This window comes from Mus musculus, chromosome 4 (assembly GCF_000001635.26).
Source record: "Mus musculus strain C57BL/6J chromosome 4, GRCm38.p6 C57BL/6J".
NCBI lineage: Eukaryota > Metazoa > Chordata > Mammalia > Rodentia > Muridae > Mus > Mus musculus.
Window position 1 is genome coordinate 3183686 of NC_000070.6, and position 24832 is coordinate 3208517.

Below are 24832 nucleotides of genomic sequence, written 5' to 3' on the forward strand. Positions count from 1 at the left end.
CTTACACATCACCGATACAGCTAGTCCTTCAATAATCATGGCAGTGTCAAGATCTGGATCACAAGCAATCTCTGGGCATAGCAATCAGCATCTGAATACACTGTACACAAAAAGCATCCCCACTATGTTGATAATTTAAAAAATGTATGTGTAAGAAAATGACAATATATACATGTGATCCTCATTTCATTCTCCATGTGAGTGTAAGGGTGTTTCAGGAAGTTTGAATGAGTGATGAAGACCATCTTTGAATCTGGATGACACCATACTATAGGTTAATGTAGAGTCTTAATACAAAGGGCCAAAGAAAGGAGACCTGAGCACAGAAATTCATATCTCTGCTTTTTTGACTGGGAACTGAATGTTCCCACACAGTGTATGTTCCTCTTTCCACAAATGCATCTCTCCCACTGCTTCTACCTTATCATGATGGACAGAACTTTCAGATGAGAGGGTGAAAGACACCTTTCCACCTTTGAATTGCCCTTGTTAGGTATTTTGTCAAAGGAACAAGAAATATATATAATAAATCTATCAAACGTTTTGTCACAAAATTACTACTGATCATTCCATTAAATGAGTCAGTTATATTAAGCTTACTTTTTCAAACTTTAGTGTTAGCATTGTGTAACAGATAAAATGTATGATAATATATAAGAAAAGAAAGATGCCCCAGCCTCATATCATATTTGGAAGAAGTTATCTCTTACCTAAGCAGGGTAAAAACAGATTGGAACTAGATCTCATATTGGTGATGAGAACAAAGGGACAAAACATGGGAAAGAATATTTCTAGAGATGTAAATATATTTACTCCCCATATCACTGGATAGTTTAAGTAGGTTCTAATGATAGCCACAATGGAAGAGAATGAGTAAGAGATGACAAATGTGCACAGCAGGATGAGGATAGTTTGGGTGGCTCTGTCTTCAGGTGAGACTTTCAGAAAGTGTTGAGCACTGTGGATATGCTTGACTTGTCTCTTATGTCTGTAGAGAATACTAACCATGGAGATACTTGAGCAGGCCATGAGACCCAGACAGAAGACATCAGAGAAGCACACTAAAGATATATACAATGTAGTTGCTACACTGTCAGAAGCAAACAATGAGCAGTATCCATAACTCAACCTGTTAGTTGCATTTTTCTTGTAATTGGTGCCTGATTCTCTTAGTGGAGTCAAGATGTTTAGAAGCAGGTGCACAAGGCAACTGACTGAGCAGGAGGGACCAATGTACTTGGTTGCTCTGTATTTAAGCTTTATCCACCTGGAGTTATTGGGGCTGGTGGTGATTGCTTGGAAACAACTCAGTAGGCACATAGCATAAAGAGACACCCCCCTTGTTATTCGGGAAATATACACTAGTAATTTACATCCCATGTCATCTAGGAAATTCTTAAACCCAAAATATGACATTGTCTGTGGAAACCCTCTTAAGATGACAGTCAAGTAGTTGGCGAAAGTCAAGTGCTCTATAATCAGGTCTTTGGGCGTTAAATGCTTTTCTGTAAATATCAAAATAATATAATAAAATGGGATTGAGGAATTGCCAAACATTCCCACTGTAATCTGGCAGAAGAGAAAAGTTTCTATTGCAAAATTTCCAGGACCCATTTTCATTCCTATTAAAAAAGAAAATAAACTTATTTTGGTCCAAAATCCCTGAACTTGAATTATGAGTATTCATTATTGGTGAAGTAAGCATAAATAAAGCATGCATTACTACAGTATATTTAAATAGTTCTCTCACTGCAAAAAGGTGTTTAAAACAGTTTTGTTTATAAATTATATATTCTCTATTATATTAGTGTAATGAAAAAATAGGACATTTTTACTCAAGTTTAGTATTTTCTCTGACGTGGTGGTAGGCATCTTTAATTTTAGAAGTCAAGAGACAGAGACAGACATATCTATTAATTTCTTAGTACCCTTGTCTATGCTGGCAGTTCTACAAATGTTAGGAATATATACAGATTAAGCATATTATAAAAATATAAAAGATTAATGTGTATGTTTTCTTTTGAATAAACTCAATGTTTTGCAGTGAATTTTCAAAGATGGACATTGATATTATTTGCAAAATTCCATGAAACATTTCAAAATTCATCAAGAAAAAGTGACATAAGTATTTGCAATGCATATTTCTAACTATTAAAATATTTAGAATAAATATAAATTTAATATTCATATTTTTAAATATTTAAATATTTACAATATTGAAAAATATTTAAGACTAAATTTGGAAAAACCTAAAATATAAAATAAGTTGAAATGGGTTCGCAACTTAGATAAATTTCCTATAAGGAATTCAGAAATGTCCAATATGTGTACAGAAAAAGGCTCAAAATTGCCAATAGTTAAGGGACTCCAATGAGGGGATGGAAGTGAGAACTGCAATGAGAGATCATCACATACTGAATAAAAAGGTGTTAGTTAAAACAAATTACTATAAATAAAAGCAAGAGTTAAAGCAGCTCAGTATATGGAGGACAAGAACCCTAGTGTAGACTCCATAGCAAAGTAAAATACTGTAGAAGTATAAACATTAGTATTGTTTGTCTTCAACATAATTGAAAAATAATAGCCACGTTCCAATTGTAGTGTTACTGAGTTTCCTATATGATAGGTCATCAACTCTTGTTAATTATAATAACAAAGGCTGTATAGGGAATCTGGCACATAAGATTATACAAAGCGACACAGAAAATGACCAGTATTGAGTAAGAACGGATACAGGTATTCTATCCTAATGCCCTGCTGAGACACAGCAGTTACCAGGAAGAATGTCAGGAAAACACAATCATTTCTTTCTTGAATGGTTGGGGTAACTTAATGATCAGACCTTCTGATCCTAAAAGAGTCTGTGTACAGTGTATGTCCACGTGCACAGTGGGATTATATTTATATCCCCCCCACACTGGGCACAAATATTAATGTTTAATTATTCTCAAACTAAAATGCTAAAATTCTCAGAGGAAAATGTTAGAAATAAAAGACCTAGAGGCAACCATGCAACAACAACACAGGAAATTCACCAAGGATTAACTAATGAACTGCATGAAATTAAAAGCTTTCTGTACATTAAAGGAAACTACCAGCCAAGTGGAGATATAGCCTACTGAATGGGAGAAAATCTTTGATGCCTGAATTTCACTCAGGAGCTTACAACCTACATGCATAAGGACAAATATGGATTTAAAAAATCTTTTCATTAACTTTCCAGTGAACAAGTAGTTAAGAAAATGGGCAAGGATGGCCTCTTTGGTCATCAATTGAAGAAGAAACCCTTAGTCCTGTAAAGGCTCTATGCCCAGGTGTAGGGAAAGGCCAGGGCCAGGAAGCAGCAGGTTTGGGTGGGTTGGTGAGCAGGGGGGGTGGGACTAGGAAAGGGGACAACATTTGAAATGTAAATAAAGTAAATTCTAATAAAAAAAGACAAAAAAGGAAGAAAGAAAGAAAGAAAGAAAGAAAGAAAGAAAGAAAGAAAGAAAGAAAGAAAGAAAGTGAGAGAGAGAGAGAGAGAGAAAGAAAGAAAGAAAGAAAGAAAGAAAGAAAGAAAGAAAGAAAGAAAGAGAAAATGGGTAATGATTTCTTTATAAACTAAGCACCAATAGGCAATAAATGGTTTCTGAAAGTATTCAATATGTTTACCTATCAAGATAATACAAATTAAAAATTCTTTGTTATTGCATTGCACTCCTTAGAATGATTAAGATCAACAGAATAGATCACAAGAAATGCAGATTATGGTGTGGAAAAAAGGAATCTTCATTCTATAATGGGAGGAGGTTAACTACTTTGTTCATTATAGAAATAAATATGAAGATTTCTCAGTAAGATAGAAAGGACTACAATATAACACAGCTATATAATATCTGGGCATATACTGAGAGGACTGTATGTTCTGTTACAGAGACACTGCACATCCATGCTAAGTGCATAATTTAGAGCAGGAGAGAAATGATGGTCATCAGCAGATAATCGAAGTGTGGTATAAATACAGAGTAGATTTGTAAATCTATAAAAGAAAATATAATTATGAAACTTTCAGGAATTAGATGGAGTTACAGTGACTTTTAGCAAGGTGACATAGACTTGGGGAAAATAAAGCAGATATTCTGTTTCAAAGACTGATGTGAATCACAGTCTCTCTCTCTATGTAAGAGTGTGGAGACACAGTGGCTTTGGACAATACACCCAAAAGGGAGATCACAGAATGACGAAAAAAAACTTGTTGAGGAATAAAAGGGAGGGGTGGAGAACAAATGTGCCATTAAAGTGGAAAGGAATATATATATATAAAACACGGGGGTGGGATGGAAGAGAGAAGTTTAAGAAAAGAATGAAAAATAAATTTAATGGAAAATATCATAATGAAATCTAATACTAGATACTATGTATGCTAATTAAAACATGTAAAAAACAAAGCCAAATTAGAAAAAAGGAGTGTAGTTTCATAGTAAATTTTGCTCTTTAATAATGACAGTTTTCATAGTCAGTCAATGAAAGGAGAACAACTTGCACTCATGTCTTAAAGTTCTGAGGAACATTATGGAAAGAGAGACACAGCTCCTAAAACATATCTACTAACTTCTATACATGTCCACTGTATTAGCTGCATTTGCCGTCACAAAAATAAATGGATTGTGTAATGCAAATTAAAAAAAAACCATTAGAGTGATGATTCAGATGGCTGCAAGAAGAACGTGACTGTTCCAGGGATACAGCCTTGGGTTTGTGATGAAAAAGTCCTGCAACTCAGGTCATGACTGAGCTGTATACCCACAATGTTAAGCAGTATAAAATGTTTATAGTTTGAAATTTGTTCTAATCTTAAATGTAAGGGGATTGTGGTTAATATATGGAAAGTTGAGGTTATGTTACATGGTACAGAGCTACAGTGAATGCAGTCAAGTAAAGTCAAAACTGACACAGGCTCATAGGTTAGTGATATCAAATTTAGGGTCCCAATGATGAGTTTGCATTTTTGTTTATAAAGAGGAATTTGAAGTATATTGGATAGGAGTAAAATGTAAAGATTTGTTTTCATTTGGGTTTATCTTTGTAACAGCAATTCATGGCATCAACCATGTATATGATATCTTCTGAAATTCTACACATTGGTCATGAAAAGAGAAATAGAGAAACCTGTACATACCTATGTCTATTTCCCAGAAGTAGAGAGGCCTAAGTGGACAGGTTTCACATGCCATGACCACTGTATGTGTTTGTTCTTGCAAATAATACATGAGCTGGAATCACATAAAAAAAATTTTAAGATGTATTTAGTGAAACATAGAAATCATAGAAATATCTGTCATATTTCTGACTATCTGAAGTACCAAGAAATAAAACATTTTCCTACCACAACAAATATAGTTCATTCAATTTATGAATTAATCTTTATGCCTCCATACAATTCAATTTTCCTAATTAATCACCTTATAACTCTACCACTGATAAGATCATTTAATTTACTAGAATCAGTATCCTCTTTCACCCATTATTTGAATCCTGCTTTATAAAGATAAAAATATAATGTAGAGATTTTGAGAAGTATAAAAACTGGTGAGTAGGAGGAAGAAAATGAATAAAAGTACTTTAACATATTAGGATAAGATGTGGATGTAGTAGATAGCTTTTCCAGCCATTGCAAGGTCCTGGATGGGGATCCCATTGTCATCAGTAAATAAAAATAAAAATATCCAATTAAACCTTTCTTTGAAAGTCTAAAATTTAGAAGGAGACATGCAAAAAAAAATAGAAAGAGGTAAAGGGAAACAGAGACAAACAGAGAGAAGAGAAAGAGAAAAAGGCTAAGCGAAGAAAGGAAAGAAGAAAATGAGATGATATCTGTGATAAGAGAAACTCAGTAGCCTTCGACAAAAGGAAAAGGGTTCCCATAATGTGGGCAGTATTGGAGACAGTCTGCTTTGCCCCAAGTTGTAAATAGCCCAATTTCATCCAAAAGCCCATTCAAGTTCCAATGCCTAAACCAACTCACAGTCCCCTTTTCCTACTAAGTATGCCTTGAGTTCTTTCTCTCTTTCTTTCCTTCACCTTTCTTCCTTACTTACTTTATTTCTTTCTTCCCCCTTCCTTTTTCCTTCTTCCCTCCCTCCCTCTCTTCCTTCCTTCTTTCCTTCCTTCTTCCTTCCTTTTCTTTCCCCTTTTTTTTTGCTTCCTTCCTTATTCCCTTCCTTTTCCCCTTTGTTTCAGTAGAGCTGATGTAATTTTTAATATAGATTTTAACTACAACTAAAATTAAGAGAAACTGTTGTGAAAAAGTTAAGATGCTTCCAGTAGCACTAGCATGCCTTTTCCCAAACCTGCTTCCTAATGTCTTCAGTTCTTACTACTCCTGTGCACTGGTCACTTACCTCAATACTGGATGACACCACCGTAGTAGCTATTGTGAGAAGTGAGTCAGCTGAAGCTGTGGTGAGACACTATCCCTCAATTAAAGGTTCATAATCTCCTGATATCCTTTCCCAGAGGACAGGTCATTTTAAACTCAGATCTAGAACCATGTTGACAGCACCTCCACAAGAGCCTGAGGTAACTTTTAAAGACCTTGGTCCTGAGTTCCTGTCAGAAAACAAAACAAATAGTAGTATGGATCACAGGAATAACTCCAAGGAAGCAACTGGAATCAGAATAGGAACTTTTCTCTCAGCCTTTGAAACACAGGATGACATAGAGGCATGCAGAAGGCACATGGTTTCATTGCTATGAAAGTATAATTTCATGACCTTGACTCTGGAGGGTCCTACCCTGTCATCCAGAATCTTAGACAGTTTCAACATCTCAAGTGTGTTTAGTCCCAAAGATACTCAGGACAAATGGCTAACTGAGGGGCCTATTAACATATCAGCAGATTCTGTCTGCCAGATTCTCACAGCATTGCAAACAACCTCTTACAGGGTTTGGTTCCTTTCAGCACAACCCCTGCCATTTAAATTAAAACTCTTTATACTCTCATCTTCCCTTCACTTCCCCTAGCTCCTCTATCCTTTAAACCAAGATATGTTGGTTTATGAGCTACAGTTACCCCATATCTACCCAGACACAGGGTAACCGTGTTCTCACTGCTTAGAAGAAAATAGAGCCATCCCTGACAGTGAAAGGAGCTGAGCAGAGAGGACCAACTGTTGGTCTTGTTTCTTCTCAGGGTCTTCCTTGTCTTCTTGATTCTTCTCATGCACTGTTTTAGTTTCTTTTGCAGTGTTTTCTTTGACTTCTGTTGCTCTCCTCACCTCTCTCCTCTTATGCCTGGTTCTGTGCATGGGCCTTGTCTAATGTGCTACAATTTCTCAGTGCCTTGGATGCGTTCAAATGCTTCTGAATATTCTCTGTTTCATATCTACAATAAAAACCTTCTTGCCAATGAGAACTTGGTGTGGTCATATCCACATTTTCATTCAAAAATGTCCAATTATTAATGCGCCACATTCTTCAGGTTAAGGTTTTGAAATGATTAACCCATGTTTTGTGTATGTGTGTGTGTGTGTGTGTGTGTGTGTGTGTGTGTGTGTGTGACTCTTTGTTGACTCTTATGTTTTAGAGAAATACATTATATGTGCATAATACATTTTATACACATTGTATATAAAGTTGGGTCAATCATCGCAGTGTGAGCTATCATGAAGAGGGCTGATGGGAGCTTAGCTTTAATTGAATGCACGTATAATAGGAATGCATGCCAAAGTAGCAGGTTTTATGAAGCATCATTATATATGGGGGCTTGCCTTTCTCAATATAATTACAGAAAATGTAAATATGATTATAACTCTAGTGATGCTTCCAGTAGTAGTATGAAAGATTTCTCTTTTGATATGTCTTTGTAGATATAGTGTTGGTAGAATTATAAATTGCATTTAAAAAATAAATAGTGTGATGATTAACAAAATTATTTTTGTATGTTTGTTTTTAAACCATGAGGAAATTGATATTTTCCTTTATGATTTTAGAAAAATATATTTTCCTAAAAATAACTAGCCTGTGGTGAGATAGTACAACAAGAACAATTGTTTTTTTCAGGGGACTCAGTTGAGTGCCCAGAACCAATTTAGTAGATAATAGCCATCCAAGATAAACCTGAGCCCTCTTCTGACCTGCATGAACAATCATTATATATATGGTATAGGTACATGTATACATATTACAATACATAAAAGTAAATATTTTTAAAATATTTACTACCTTGTCACTAGACAGCTTCATCCTTTTAAGTTCTGTCATTAATTACATTCAGGATCCTACAAATTTGAGGTGTATAAAGGAGAAATTTCTTCTTTCTCTGCTATCTATTTATGGAGATGAAATATGAATATGCCTAAAACTTTATTGTGCTAATCACTGAAGACATCCTCCTTCAAGAACACTTCAGGTGGATTCTTCTGTGGAATTACAAAAGAATAAATCTTTATGTCTATTTCTCTCTTATTGATATAAAAACATTTTACATTCACTAGAAATTTTCCTTTAAGTAGATTATAATTATTTAATTAGTTAAACAAACTTAAGTATCCCGAGCTTATCCCCGTCCCGCGGGAAATAAACACAGGACACACCAGATTCTTCCACGGTTAACTTTTACTTCTATATCATATTGAGGTAGACAAAGAAAGCTCAGAAAGTGTGTGGCTTAAATACTTTTGGTGACGTGTCTAAACTAGGACTGGTAGCAACACCCATGATCCTCATGCACCCTGGGGATAGGTTAAAGCCCCCAGGGGTTGGGCAAAAGCCTCGGAGACGGACTGGTGACTTTGGCTGGCTGTGCTCTCGCAGCTGCGCACAAAGAGGTTTAGCACTATCTAGTGGCGGCACGTAGATTGCAGCCCTTTACATCTCCCCCTCTATAATTTATTAAAATGAGGCTGGTCTAGGCCTATGTAGTTATGTCCATCTGCTGTGGCCCCTGTTTTAGGTCGTTCCTCCAATGTCACAGCCTTACCCATTATCGGGTAACCCTATCACCACCGGGCCCCATTGTCTTAGGTTGGTCTGTGCATGAGGAAAGTTGCCCGTCTTTGGATACCACAGTGCTGTGTGACTATAACTGCTAAATGGCCTAGGGTGAACTCTACAAAAGAGGCCAGCCAAAAATGAATTAGTGGGGAAATCATGATCACCTTATCACATGCAATGAGGAAACCTCAGCAATGTGCACGGACTGATCAATGATCGTTGAGTTTCTCTCATCTCAATGCAATGTATCCACAATTTTGTGGGATGCAAGGACAGAGAACTCAAATGCCAACTAATTCTTGAGAATAGATAGCCAAATTTCAGGGGAGGTGCCTTGCTCTATGGCAGCAAGTGCTTGAGCAATTACCACCTTGTCACGTTTCTGTTGAGATCTGAGTTTGCATACCAGCCATAGAAGAAACACTAGTTCACAACACAGGGTTGCACCAAACAGGCCCACTCCCACCCACTCTTTAAAATGTGAGAATGCAGAGGACATCCAGGAAGAAAGTCCTTTGATTCCATCGATCAATGATGGGTCCACGCGCGTAGAATTAATCGTCATCACTGCTGTACGTAACACCTCAAGCTTTTCGTCAAATCCTTCAGACCAGTTTCCTGTAAGAAACAAAGACAATTCTTTAGATAGATTAGCTGCATGTGTCCAATTTTCATATTGGACACTAGTAATACATAAGGCTCCTGATTTCTTATCACAGCCAAGCTGAGCCAATTGGAGCAGAATTTCCAGTCTTTCCTCCACCAGGTCAATGCGCTGGTTCACTATCATTAGCCCACCTTTTAATTGGGCACTGAGCACTGAATGTTGATCGATGGCCTCTGCTACAGAGGAGGACAACTGCTCGACAGTTGTACTTGACTGGACTGATGTTGCCATAGCAATTCCAGCAGCTGTAGCTGCCGCCGCACTGGCAGCCATTGCCACCACAACGGCTGCAGTGATACCAAAGTCTCGCTTTTGCCTGTGTAAGGTTATGGTGGAAGGGATCTCCACGGGGACAGGAACCCATCGTGGAATCTTGGCAAGCATTGCACGGCTGGCCCACTTAAGGCTCCAGCATTGTGACATCCAGCAGGTTTCATTAGTGCAGGATTCAAAGGAACCATTAGAAAGAATAAACAAGAAAGGGGTATACACACAAACTGGAGTAGGTAAATAATTAGTCTGCTTTATCAGTGTCTTATTAAATCCAGTGATTTCAGTAGTAGAATTTTGATAAATAGTTCTATCAGGTAACAGAACTTGATGAAACTGAGCAAATTTTGAAATACCATTAAAAATTGTTTTTCCAGCAGCTCCTCCTTGGAGGAAAACCAAGGGATTAAGATCTGTACAGCTACCATTAATCCCACAAAGTACCCATTTATGAAAAGGATGCATTCTAAAGTCCTGTATGAAAAGTCCCTTTTTCATAACATATTTCTGTTCTGGGTCATCTATCATGTTGGGAGAAAAGGAAAAAGTTTTACTCTGATCTGCCCAACGAGTGACAGAGGATTGACAATCAGACCAAGGCAGGATCAGCCCTTCATCTTCCAAGCTACAATGAGGAGCCATTTTTGGTTGATAGGGACGTTCTTTGTCTGAAAAGTTAGGTGGTAGAAATGTACCATTAACCCAAGTTGTCTCATGCCAGAAGGTCCGATTTGTAAGGGTTATATCTCTGTTGGAAGTGTCTTGGGTTATTTTCACCACGCCTCCTCGATACTTAAAAAACATTCCCAAAGCTCGGCTGGTGAGTCTGATACAATTTCCTAATTCATAAATTTGGAAACAGAGAGAACCTCGTTCCCTTAAAGAGCGTTTTTCTCCCAATGGTGCCCAGATAGGGTCAAATGGTAGGTATGGCAGACCTAAAGTTTTATTGGTCGTAAAGAACTTGGGAAAAACAGCTGTATTATGATGTACAGGCATGGGCTTAGGGAAAGCAGACAGAATTGCCCATCTATACTCTCCAAATATACTAGGAACCCAAATCCACAGAGGTAGCATGAGGATTAGAGGTAGTTTCCAAGGGATCCATCTGGGAGTCATCTTTAGGTGTCGGAATTCTCCGTGTCAGTCGTTCCGGCAGCCAGAATGGGTTGTCTTCTTCCTGTGGGAAAACACAAACAGCTCCCCTGGATCTTATTAATATAGGATCCGGGCCTTTCCAGAGACCAGTCAAAACATCTTTCCATTTTACCATCTCTTTTGGCCTGTCAGGCTCTGAACAGTGACGTTCAGCCGCAGTATGGCCTTGAGCATCAAGGTTTAAAAAATTAAGAGTGAAGAGTGCCATAGAAACAGCTACTCTTGGCACTGTGGGTAGAACTTCCTGGATTCCCCCCTTTTGTTTAATAAGGTAGGACTTGAGGGTGCGATGGGCACGTTCTACAATGCCCTGCCCTTGAGGATTATACGGAAGACCAGTCAGATGAGTCACTTCCATCTGGCGACAGAACTGTTGAAATTTTTGAGAGGTGTAAGCTGGTCCATTGTCTGTCTTAAGGAGTTTGGGTTTTCCCCAAGCACTCCATGCCTCGAGACAATGTTGTATAACATGAGAGGCTTTTTCACCTGTTAAAGGTGTGGCAAACATTACACCAGAGCAGGTGTCAATAGAAACATGTAAATATTGATTTCTCCCAAAGGAGGAAAAATGCGTGACATCCATTTGCCAGACCTGTAATGGCCTGACGCCACGAGGGTTTATCCCCACATGAGGGACAGGTAAAAATTCACAACAATTGTGACATTGAGTAACAATCTCTCTAGCTTCTTTTCTAGTTAATGCAAAGCGGCGACGTAAAGTCTCAGCTGTCACATGAAAGCGCTTATGAAATTCTTTTGCTGCTTTTACCTGGGAAGACAGAGCAACAGCTATAACCTTAGTGGCTTTGTCTGCTAAATCATTTCCCAGAGACATAGGACCAGGGAGGCCTGAGTGTGCCCTAACATGAGTAATATAAACAGGGAATTTTCTATTTAATAAAACAAACTGTATTTGTCGAAAAATATTGGCAACTCTGCTGGAGGGTTTTATTACCCCAGCTGTTTCAAGAATGTTAACTGCATTTACTACATAGGAGGAATCTGATACAATGTTAAGCGGTCCTGGGAATGCCTTAAGAACCTCTAGTACTACTAAACATTCCACAACTTGAGGTGAGGTTTCATTATATTGCTTAGTTACTATCTCATTATTAACCACATAAGCACCTATACCAGTTTTTGATCCATCAGTGTACACCACAATCCCATCTGTAAGTGGGTCTTTAGCTGTTACTTGTGGAAACACTATAGCCTGATTCAGGGCAAACTGTAAAATTGGATGTTTAGGATAATGGTTGTCAATCCGTCCTGAAAAGGAGGTGACTAAAACTGCCCAATCATCAGATGTAGCTGCCAAGGTTTGAACCTGTGCAGCAGTATAAGGTACAATTAGGATTTTAGGATCTTGTCCAAAATAAGTAATAGCTGCTTTTATTCCTCGAAGTGCAAGTTGTGCAACTGCATTAGGATACCAATCTATTATTTTAGCAGGAGATGCATTTGGATGAACCCATAATAAAGGTCCATTTTGCCACAAGACTGCGGTTGGCAACTGGGCTGTCTTAAAGACACACAAATCAAAAGGTTGTGACTCATCAATGCGTTGTAATTGAGCCTTTTGCAAAGCTTTTTCTACTGTCTGCAAGGCCTGATTTGCAGCAGGAGTAAGGGCTCTAGGGGAGGAGATATGAGACTCTCCTTCCAAAATGTCAAATAAAGGTTTTAACTCAGCAGAGGAAATCTTTAAAAATGGTCTCAGCCAATTTATATCTCCTAATAATTTTTGAAAATCATTTAAGGTGTGTAAATGATCTCTGCGAATCTCTAATCTTTGAGGAACAATTTTGTCAGGATAAATGAGTGACCCTAAGAAGGCTCCTATTTGAGCAACTTGTACCTTTTCAGTGGCTACCTGCAGTCCCCATTTCCCTAACGTTTTTATTAATATAGGATATGCTTTTTGTAATAACTGTAAATCTCTGTGACATATCAGTATGTCATCCATATAATTTATCAGAAGAATCGATGGAAAATGATTTTAACTGACTTAAGTGCCAATTGCACATACAGCTGACACATAGTGGGGCTATTTGCCATCCCCTGAGGCAAGACCTTTCATTGGTACCTATGATCAGGCTCTAAGTGATTAATGGCTGGGATGGTAAATGCAAATCTTTGCCTATCTTGAGGACATAAAGGTATAGAGAAAAAACAATCTTTAATATCTATAATTATAATTTCCCAATTTTTAGGTAGGGCGGAGAGCAATGGGAGCCCTCGCTGAACTGATCCAAACAGGCGCATTTGTGCATTAATTGCTCTAAGATCATGTAATAAACGCCATTTGCCAGATTTTTTCTTAATTACAAAAATAGGTGTATTCCAGGGTGAGGTAGAGGGTTCTAAATGACCTAAGCGTAGCTGCTCAGAGACCAGTTTTGTGGCTGCTTCTAATTTTTCAGAGGATAGAGGCCATTGAGGAACCCATACATTCTCCTCTGTAATCCATGGTATGGGCATGGAACCCTCAACAGCTGATTCTAGAAAAAACCCAAGCCTTGTCTTCCTTTATTACCCTCTTGAGGAATAGGTTCAAGTCTACCCTGCTCTCTTTTCCCTAATCCCTTTCCCTCTTTATAGCCCATTTTCTTCATCATTTGAACAGCTTGTGGTGAGTACTCATTAGTCAAGGTTATTCCTAGTGCCTGTAAAATGTCTCTCCCCCAAAGATTAACTGGGAGTGGTAAGACATAGGGAGTAAACCTTCCCGTTTGACCTTCAGGTGCTTGCCAGCTCAGAGTGCGAGAGCTGATAGTGGGGCAGGACTGATAGCCTAACCCTTGCAAAGAATGTGATGACTGAGTAACGGGCCAAGATTTTGGCCACCAGTGGGAAGAGATGATACTTTTATCTGCTCCTGTATCTAGAATCCCTTTGAAGTGTTTCCCTTCTATAACTAACTCTAAAGTTGGCCTGGAATCAAGAGGCATTATTAAGTAAGCAGAATCATTTTTAGCAGAGCCAATTTCTCTAGCAGCTTGAAGGACACCAGGGGAGGGGGAGTAGCCATGTAGGCTTGGCAAGACTATTAGCTGAGCTATTTTATCTCCTTGTGCTATAGAAAAAAACACCTTGAGGACAGGAACAAAGAACTTGAAGTTCCCCCTCATAGTCTTGATCTACGACTCCAGGGTGGATAATGAGGCCTTGTAAAGCCAAGGAGGCCTGGCCCAGTATTAGGCCAACACTTCTGGATGGCAGAGGCCCTTTGAAGTCAGTGGGAATGGGCTGCATCCCCATTGAGGGTGTCAGCATGAATCGAGTGATGGCACAGAGATCCACTCTTGCTGAGACTTCTGTAGCTCTGTGGACTGTAGTGTCCGCCTGTTGTGAGCTGGGATCCCATATGTTTTGGGGCCCTGAGACCTGGGGCCCAGAAACTCGTTTTTTGAATTGTCTTCACTTTTTTCTGCCTGAGGTCCAGACTGAATAAATCTGCCTCTGACATCTTTAATTGAACGACACTCACTGGCTCGATGATAGCCTTTTCCACACCTGGTACATAGCCCTAGCACTTTTCCTTTTACGAGTGCCTGGCAGTCTCTTCTCATATGCCCTGGTTTGCCACAGTTATAGCAGACCCTGTTATTACTATTTGTATCTGAAAGCCTTTGGCCTTGCAGGATGGCAGCCGCTAACCCTGCATTAGATAAGGGGCCTCCAAGCTCACGGCATACCCTTAACCAATCTTGCAGTCCTTTGCTCTTTCTGGGTGTAATTGCTGCTCTGCATTCTTGAGTGGCTTGCTCATAAATCAACTGTTCCACTAAAGGCATTGCCTGTTCAGAGTCTCCAAAAATTCTGCCTGCTGCCTCTGTCATTCTAGCTACAAAGTCTGAGAATGACTCCTGAGGATTTTGTATAATTTTTGTCAAGTATCTTCCAGACTCTCCCTTTTTGGAAAGTGCCTTCCACGCCTTAATGGCAGCAGTGGAGATTTGATTGTATGCTCCCCAATCATAATTCGTCTGATTATTAGCATATTGCCCTTGTCCTGTTAATAATTCAAATGTCCAATTTCTCTGATTGCCTTCAGCAGTGGCATTGACTTTGGCCTGTGTCTGAGAAGCATCATGCCACAACGCTTTCCACTCCATATATTGCCCCATATTAGGGAGTGCAGCCTTCACTGTTGTTTGCCAGTCTCCAGGGGTCATGGCTAAAGTAGCAAATCTTTCAATTTGGGAGATAGTGAAGTTGGCACTAACTCCATAATTGCGAACCGACTCAGCAAGTTCTTTTATCTGAGTATACTCCACGGGGGCGTGTACTCGCCCTCCATCTGCAGTTTCAAAGACAGGAAATGCCTGATATAATTTTTTCTTTTCCTCCTTTGAAAGAAAAGAATCAGAATAAAATTTCTCCACATAAGGTGGAGGTGTATTGAGACTAGAAGGCCCAGAGGTGGCCTGTTCTGTGTCTCCAGTAACTTTTAATTTTTTCTCTGATTTCTTTACTCGCCTTTCCTCTGGATGGTATCTTTCTTTTTTATAATGAGCTGCCTCATAATGTGACTCCTCTTCCTCAGAGGAGCTAAGCTCATCTGCTTTTAAACTATCAAGCTTCAAAGCCTCTAGTTCCTTTACCGGATAAAGGCTTTTCCTTTTCTGAACTTTCTCCTTTTCCTTTTTCTCTCCCTGAGGACTTATCCTCAAATTTTTCACTTCCTCTGACTCAAGGTCTCTGGAAGGGCTTTTTACTTTGTGCACATTTTCCTTTTTTGGAGCTCCTAACCTTTCACACCATTCCGTTTCTGCCATGCTGTCCTGTGCTTCTTCTAATATTGCCTGCCCTGTTATTATTGCTGGACGGCATCTCTCATCCTCCAGGCACGATCTCACCAGTTTCCATAATGGCATGGTCCCTGCCTTTAATTTCCCATTCTGTTGTTCCTTAGCTAAGTCTTCCCTTAATTTCTCCCAAGAGGAAAGAGTTAACGACCCTGAACACGCGTACCAAGGTGATATACGTTCTATTTCCTTAATGAACGTTTCTAAGGTTCTTGTAGAAACTTTTATCTCTCGCTGTTTTAAAACAGAGTGTAGAGCTGTAGTTACAGAATGTGAATTTCCCATACTGCTCCCTTATCTACGAGAGGCTTAAATATGAGACGAGCACTGCGGCTTATATACGTCCGTCTGACTGTGCTTCACAGCATTCAACACTTTTTCTTTCAGCGCCACTTCTGGTGAGTGCAGGATCAAACCAGGAGAAATAGGGTTAACACAGCCAGCATGAGAACAAAAGGCTTTCAGTGCCGCCTTCCAGTTAAGGGGAGGGATTAAGAAGGATCAGAGTTACTTACAAGGATTCAGCATGCTCTCGGAATTCCAAATCCACCGTGGTTCTGAAATCTGCTCCGGTTGGTCGGAGGGTCTCCTCTAGGTGCCGGCGTTGTTAAGGCGTTTTTTCCCGGGTTTCAGCACCAAGTATCCCGAGCTTATCCCCGTCCCGCGGGAAATAAACACAGGACACACCAGATTCTTCCACGGTTAACTTTTACTTCTATATCATATTGAGGTAGACAAAGAAAGCTCAGAAAGTGTGTGGCTTAAATACTTTTGGTGACGTGTCTAAACTAGGACTGGTAGCAACACCCATGATCCTCATGCACCCTGGGGATAGGTTAAAGCCCCCAGGGGTTGGGCAAAAGCCTCGGAGACGGACTGGTGACTTTGGCTGGCTGTGCTCTCGCAGCTGCGCACAAAGAGGTTTAGCACTATCTAGTGGCGGCACGTAGATTGCAGCCCTTTACACTTAAGAATTGTGTAAATGTCAGATTCTGTACTCAGGTGGTAAAGCCCAGGGTCTTTTAATGAACATAACTGAATAGAGAAAAGCAACAGAAAATATAGTTTATAGCCTTTAAAATGGGAACCATCATGGGAAAGGTCTGGCTACAAAATGAATCATAATTTCATGGATATATATAATGGGGACACTTCCCCTACCAGGAAGTAGCCTTCACATACATATAGCCACAAGCAGATTCATTATAGGAAACAGCCTTTAGTCGGTAGATGTAGTCTCCCCAGTGTCAGGCAAACATGATATCTATTATACTATGGAAACCCAAGTAGCCTCCAGAGTGAAGAAAGCAGTCTGCCCTACCAATAAGTAGCCTCCACATAGCAGGAGGTGGGTCCCATTATAAGTGAACATATTTTTAGAGTATCACTTCGAAAATTAGGAATAATATCAATGTGGCTTACTCCATCTGTTTCTTCAGATTGTTGTTTCCACCATCTTGATATGAAAGGAAAGATAACCTACTGGTGTGCAGACTGGAAACATAATTATGTGTCATGTGGGGAATAGATTAGTCTTTCCTGTGATTGTGATCAGACTCTAAGTACACAACCTATAGGTATATTATTTCCTGGTTTCTTACCAAACAGAGCAGTTCTTGCAGGATATTTGCTCACGCGGTGAACTCTTGTTGGTCTGTGTTGCACCCACCTCAGGGCAGGCTGCTCCCTTGGGAAGCTGAAAGGCAGGGGCTTTGACTGCTGCTAGGAGGGTGTTAGGCTTCAGGGAAGAGCCTAGACAATGCTCTTGGGGTGGGAAATCTCAGGCTGAGATGTGGGCATTGCTCAGTATTGTAATGCTAATTACTTTCTTCAAGACTTTGTCCCCAGGAAGGAGAGAATCCAGGAAGTAACCCCAACTGAAATTATGGGAACTCCCTCCTGGCTGCCCAGCAAGTTATCCCTGATTGATGAATAAAGATGCCTACAATCTATAGCTGGGCAGAAGTGAGATAGGTGGCATTTGTGGTTTCTAGGCTTGGAGTCTGAAAAGAACTTCAAGGAGGGAGAGAAGGTGGAGAGACAAGGATGTGGATTGTGAAAACATAGCCATGAGGACTAGTGATTAGAGTTAAGAGCTACCCGGATGATACATGGCAAATTATAACTTGGAGTTATTGATGGGAAAGTAGATTCTAATAGCATAGAGGGCAGATATCTGCCCAGCTCTAGTGTGGATCAAGGCTTATTATAATAATAATAGTTGTGTGTCTTTTATCCAGGAGCTGAATGATCAAAAGTGGGGCAGAACCTCCTAATTGAGATTAAATATTTTCAACAATAAATTGGTTAACCAATATGTGGCAAGGACTCACTTTTAACAGAATTAATTTTAGATTCTTTGTTTAAAAAATGTGTGTTATTCCTTTAAGACTAGGAAGCCAGAAAAAAATGGTTCCTTAGCAACATTATTTTTTTTTCCCCAAGCTGCATGGGATTCTTGACAAGGATTGAAATCCATGCTGGTATTGAATGCATGATTCCAGGGGAATGATTTAGGGGTTAAAGCATGAGCTAAAATACAGCTGTGTGCTCTCCCCTCCCCCAACCAACTGAATGGCAAATCGGACAGCAAAACCCTGGAGCTACAACCACAGTCTTAAATGCCATCCACCCTGGACTATTCAGTGCTACTGCTGAAGTGCAACTCTGAGCTAAGGACAAATGTCAGCTTAGGTGCGCAGGTGCAGTACAGCATCTGAGCTAAAATATAACAGACACAGGAGGAAGAAACAGGCAGGCCTCTAAATTCTGACCAGCTTGGACTACACAAGAATGCTAGGACAGGACCCTTTGCTGATAGATACAGCCACTTGCAAAAGACAATCTACAATAAAAAATGCCTCATTTTTTTCCTTAAGAATAGTATGTAGGATTTTACTTAGTAATTAGTAGAAATGGCCTTAGTAATTAAAAAAAAAATACACCTCACCCTTATAAAGGAGAATTTGGGGATTTTTATCCACATAAGGTATGTTTGCAATTTCCAATAGAAAAATTATGCTTTTGTGCTGCTAAAAACCATTCTGCCCTAGGAAAGATACATTCCGCTGGTCATTGTGGAGACCCAGAGTCGCGGTTGGGCAAAGTTGTTTTGCTTTCATCAAACATAAAGAAATGTTATACTAATGAGAACTAACATGTGGTAGAATTTCAAGCCACTCTGAGTGGCCAGCTTGTCTCCTTGAAGTATGGGGCTTCCATGGGAAATCTAATACAAATGCATGAGAGCTAACGTAAAAATGGATGATGTCATGCTGGTATGATCAATCAGTCTCTATAAACATGGGCTTTCATGGGAGACTATCCAAATATATTATACAATAATGAAAGGAAACTTAAATAAAGTTGAATATAGAGTAGGATATTAAATTAATTTATATAAAGAGAAAGAAAAATGCAGGATATTTACTGATAGAGATATTAATTTACAAAAAGGGAGAACGAAATGGGAGCTGATATAAATATTTTCAGGATACATATATAAATAAACACTTAGGAGATGAAGGCAGGAAAAGACAGGTTCCTTGTGAGTTTGAGGCCAGCCAAATGTAAAGGCCAGATTCAATTCATCCCAGGATACACAGAGAAATCCTGTCTCAAGAAATCATAATAATTGTCTTAAATTGTTGTCATTATCAAAATGAAGGTGGTTATAAATTCACTGGTTATGATCGTATTACAATTCCTCTATGAGATAGGTCAAAGTAGATCAGACCTAAATAAAAAAGGGAGCTGCTAAATTGGACTAGTCTATACTCTTTTTTTTTAATTGGATATTTTCTTTATTTACCTTTTGAATGTTATGCCCTTTCTCTGTTTTCCCCCTTACCAGAAACCTCCCTATCCTATCCCTCCCTGCTTCTGTGACAGTGTTTCTCCACTCACCCACCCACTCCTGCCTCCCACCCTAGATTCCCCTACACTGGGGCATCTATTGAGCCTTCATAGGACCAAGGACCTCTGCTCCCATTGATGCCTCCCAAGGCTATATATGCAGCTGGAGCTGTGTGTACTTCTTGGTTGGTGGCTTAGTCCCTGGGAGCTCTGGGGGATCTGGTTGGTTGATATTGTTATTCTACCTTTGGGGTTGAAACCCCTTCAGCTCCTTCAGTTCTTTCTCTAACTCCTCCATCGGGGACTCAGTCCAGCTGTTGTCTGTGAGCATCTTCCTCTGTATTTGTAAGGCTCTGGCAGGGCCTTTCAGGAGACAGCTTTATCAGGCTCCTTTCAGCAAGCATTTCTTGGCATCCACAATAGTGTCTGGGTTTGGTGACTATATATGTGGTGAACTAAGTGGGACAGTCTCTGCTCTACATTTTGTCTTCATATTTTTCCCATGAGTGTTTTGTTCCCCTTTCTAAGAAAGACCGAAGCACCCACACTTTGGTCTTCCTTTTTCTTGAGCTTCATGTAGTCTGTGAGTTGTATCTTGGGTATTCAGAACTTTTGGGTTAATATCCACTTATCAGTGAATATATACCATGTGTGTTCTTTTGTGATTGGGTTACCTCACTCGGGATGATATTTTCAGGTTCCATCCATTTGCCTAAGATTTCCATGAATTCATTGTTTTTAATAGCTGAGTAGTACCCCATTGTGTAAATGTATTACATTTTCTGTATCCATTCCTCTGTTGAAGGACGTCTGGGTTCTTTCCAGCTTCTGGCTATTATAAATAAGGCTGCTATGAACATAGTGGAGCATGTGCTCTTGTTATATGTTGGAGCATCTTTTGGGTATATGCCCAGAAGTGGTATACCTGGGTCCTCAGGTAATTCTATGTTCAATTTTCTGAGGAACCGCCATAGTCTATACTCTTAATGATGTCAAATTGCTGTATCAAAGGCATGCTATGTTGGGGAAAAGGCTCTGTATTTGTACTAACAGGAAAGAAAAGAAAAGAAGGAAGGAAGGAAGGAAGGAAGGAAGGAAGGAAGGAAGGAAGGAAGGAAGGAAAGAATGAACGAAGAGATTCCTTCCTGAGTAATAAGGATCAGATTTGATGGAGGAAGATCTCTTAAAGATCTTGGCTGTAAACAGGAAGAAAGATATAAAAAAGATCAAACAGGACAGGTAACATGATTGGCTGATCCCTCTACATGGAAATGGACCTGAAACTGGCTGAGGCATTAAAAAAAAAAAAAAAAAAAAAAAAAAAAGTCTGTAGCCAGAACTTTAGCTATACATAGCCATTGGATTCTGTTGGTGATAGAGTCCTAAAGATTTACCATGTCATCATTTCATATGGCATGAATGGAGATTTATATTACAGTTTGGTTATATAATCAAACTGACTCATTAAGAAAGACAGTTGTCTCTTACCTGCTCAAACAAGGAACAAAAATTCATCTTTAATTGATCTGTAAACATTGCATACTCCATGCACTGTATTAATATAAAATATATATTACCTCTAAGAGCTTTATTTTTGCAGAAAAACAAAACAAGACACAAAGCAAAACAACAACAACAACAATGAAACAAACAAACAAACAAACAAACAAAACAAAATGAAACAAAACATCCAAGAATGCAGGCCAGACAAGGTTCACCCTCAGGGATGTTGTGATACTGAGACTTGCTGTTCCAGCTCCCTGCCTTAACTTCATCAAAACTTAATTCCCTAAAGACTTGCTTTTAGGACAACTTCAAAACACCTAGCTCACTTGGTACAGCCTTTCAGACTGTTCCAGGAAGATCTTAATTTAAGCCTCACTTTCTCAGCATTCAGAGACCTGACAACAAATGCTACAGCTAGCTTTCTTAAGACTAATACTTTTTTTTTAACTTTCTTGTGCTGCCAGAAAGGAATTCTTTGTCTCAATTAATCAGGAAGCAATTATAAGAACATCATTCAAATCCCTTAAGTTGAGGTGGATGGCTTTGGTCATTTATGAATAATAGAAATATTGTTATTTTAGACAATGTTTTACAAATAATTATGGTCTCAGTCAGGGAGGAAATGAGATAGAGGGTTTAGACTCAGGGATTCTTTCATTTCCTCTTCACTACCTTTTTATTTCTTTGGTAAAGATTAGGTATTGAAGAGAAAAAGAGAGGATATGAAAATATTATGAGACATAAGACAAATAAAATCAGATTATTGAATCTACTCTTAAACAAAAAAATATTTTATAGCCATAATCTTACAGTGGTAAAGATCTTTCTATTTTGATGCAAAATGAGGTTATACTTTGTTACACTGGTAAAGATTTTTCTTGTACATTAATACAAAAATAAGTTTTTTGATATATTGGTATAGGTTATTTTATACTAATACAAATGTAAAATTATTTTTATACATATAATGTATATGTGTGTTTTTAATGTTTACTTATGGAGCTGTACTTATACATTTTAAAGATATAATATAAAGTTCTCATTCATTTAAAACTACTATTATGAATTATTAAGGATGATAAAAATTCAAGTTAGTATCCACACTTTGGTCTTCTTTCTTCTCGAGTTTCATGTGTTTTGCAAATTGTATCTTGGGTATTCTAAGTTTCTAGGCTAATATTCACTTATCACTGAGTGCATATCATGTGTGTTATTTTGTGATTGGGTTAACTAACTCAGGATGATATCCTCCAGATGCATCCATTTGCCTAAGAATTTCATGAATTCATTGTTTTAATTGCTAAGTAGTACTCCATTGTGTAAATGTACCGCATTTTTTTAATTCATTCAACCAGTACCCCCCAGAGCTGTGTCTCTAGTTGCATATGTAGCAGAGGATGGCCTAGTCTGCCATCAATGGAAGGAGAGGCCCTTGGTCTTGTGAAGATCATATGCCCCAGTACAGGGGAATGCCAGGGCCAGGAAGCAGGAGTGTGTGGGTTGGGGAGCAGGGTGGGGGGAGAATATAGGGGCCTTTGGGGATAGCATTTGAAATGTAAATGAAGAAAATATCTAATTTAATAAAAAAATTCAAGTTAGGAACTATTAGGCATGGTTAATAAATACAAATTAATAGCCAGATAGTCACACCCATAGTCATACTAGATACTAATTTATTTAATTACAAAGAAATTCAGATAGTACATAGCGAAGAATAAGCAGTGCTTGACAATTCAGATATACAATCGTGTTCAAAACCCACAGAAAGTTGCATTTAATATTATTTCATTATTAAAAGATCTTTTGACTCTGAGACAGCTCTGCTCCTGTACCCCATTCCACTTCAAAGAAGATGATGAACATCAATGACCTCCATGTTGCTTCAAGTATTGCAAGCTAGCAATTGGACAAAGAAAATGTCCATGGTTCATCTATAAACAAATCTGTCTAGAGAGGGCAAACAGACACAGAGAAGTCAACTGCCAAGCTCTTTCAAGACAGGTTAAGCAAATCTTATATAATTTCTGCTTGACAAAATATCTGTCAGATATACTAGGCCAGAAGGCTGAAGATGGGTGCTCTAATGTTATAAAAACAATATTTGGGACTGTCCAGGCATTCAGTTGTCTCTGTCATTTCAGCATTTCCTGAATACTCAAATAATATTTATTCCTTCTCATGGGGTTGAAGACTAGATAGTCAGAGTCTGAAAATTAAACTTATATTGTTTAGCATTTAGAAAAGATGCTTTAGGTCTAAGAAAATATTTTAAAGTTAGTATTTCAAATTGGGATAGAAATTAAGATAGAAACCAAATGAAATACTGAACTTCAAACTCACCAAGATAGGATAGATAATATAATACTTTCTCCTGAGTTATAAAATATAGACTAGATATTATAAATGTATATTTTATAGTTTTCATAATTGCTGCATTTGTATTCAGCTTATATCTAAAAAGAAAAAGAGTCTTTTATTTGATTAAGAGGGGAAATTATTGAGGTTTGGTGTTTGCTATCTATTGTAATGCTAAATACCGACTTCAAGGCCTGGTTACTCCCAGGGATGAGAAAATCTGCACATAGACCAAAGTGATGCTATGTGACTTTGCAACCCAAGTTACCATTAATTGGTGAATAAATATTCCTATAACCTATAGCTGGGCAGAACTGAGGTAGGTGACATTTGGTGTTCCCAGACTTGGGGTCTGAGGAGAACTATAAGGAGGGCGAGAAGAAGGTAAAAAGAGGAAGAAACCACTCTGGGATAGGTGAATTATGAAAATGTAACTATGTGGGCTACCAAATTGGAGTTAAGAGTTGCCCAGATGGAACATGTCAAATTATACCTTGGGGTTATTGATGGAGAAGTAGATCTTAATAGCATAGAGGGTAGGTATATGCCTACTTTAGTGCTGATTAAGGCTTAATATAATAATAAAAGTTTTGTGTCTTTTATCCTAGAACTGAATGGCTAAAAGCAGGACAGAAACCTCCTATGGAGATTAAATATTTTCTTCAACTTGCAGGTGAAACATTAATAGCCTACAAAGAAAGACAAAACATTGCTAATGTTTCTGAAAGGAAAAAAATTGATCTCTCTTGCTGAGAAGAAACTTTTATAACAATTGCAAAAGGGGAAATGCATGGTGATAGTCTAGAAGAGCAGATTTTCCACTGATACTAACACCTGTATGGTGCATAAGTACATAATTAGAAATGTTAGTGTGGCAGAAATGTCCCAGGCAGATATATAAATATCCCCCTGCCTTTATTTAAGCCTTTTTACATGGACACTTTCTCCCTGCAAGGTGTGGTAGTTGACACCTTTGGTTCCAGCACTAAAGAAACAGAGGGATTATAATTTCCTCCACAATGAACCAGGCCTACACAATGAAACAAACAAACAAACAAACAAAATAATGAAAACCAAACCAAACAAACAAGAAAATCACCACAACCATCCAAAAAAATATTTTAAAAAAATAATTGAAAGTTTAAGAAGTGATTTGAACAATGATATCTAGGAATGTGAGTATAATGTGTTTGAAACATTTCATCACCTCATCCATTATGTCAATGACTGAGAACTA

The 24832-nt window shown here is 38.5% G+C and overlaps 2 protein-coding genes across 2 annotated transcripts; both read right to left on the reverse strand.

The window, feature by feature from the left end:
* Positions 1–699: 699 nt before the first annotated feature.
* Positions 700–1620, reverse strand: Vmn1r3 (vomeronasal 1 receptor 3). The gene has a single exon (NM_001167535.1). The coding sequence runs from the start codon at positions 1618–1620 to the stop codon at positions 700–702; it is 921 nt and encodes a 306-aa protein (NP_001161007.1).
* Positions 1621–9185: 7565 nt separating this feature from the next.
* Gm52720 (predicted gene, 52720) lies at positions 9186–16614 on the reverse strand. Its single transcript, XM_030253994.1, has 2 exons — positions 16395–16614; positions 9186–11090 (listed from the first exon to the last, which is right to left on the reverse strand). The coding sequence occupies exon 2, from the start codon at positions 11027–11029 to the stop codon at positions 9266–9268; it is 1764 nt and encodes a 587-aa protein (XP_030109854.1). The 5' UTR covers positions 11030–11090; positions 16395–16614; the 3' UTR covers positions 9186–9265.
* Between the last annotated feature and the right edge of the window lie 8218 nt (positions 16615–24832).

Bases quoted from the DNA above. Each gene is read 5' to 3' on its own strand.
- Vmn1r3 (NM_001167535.1), bottom strand. From the start codon at position 1,620: ATGAAAATGGGTCCTGGAAATTTTGCAATAGAAACTTTTCTCTTCTGC.
- Gm52720 (XM_030253994.1), bottom strand. From the start codon at position 11,029: ATGACTCCCAGATGGATCCCTTGGAAACTACCTCTAATCCTCATGCTA.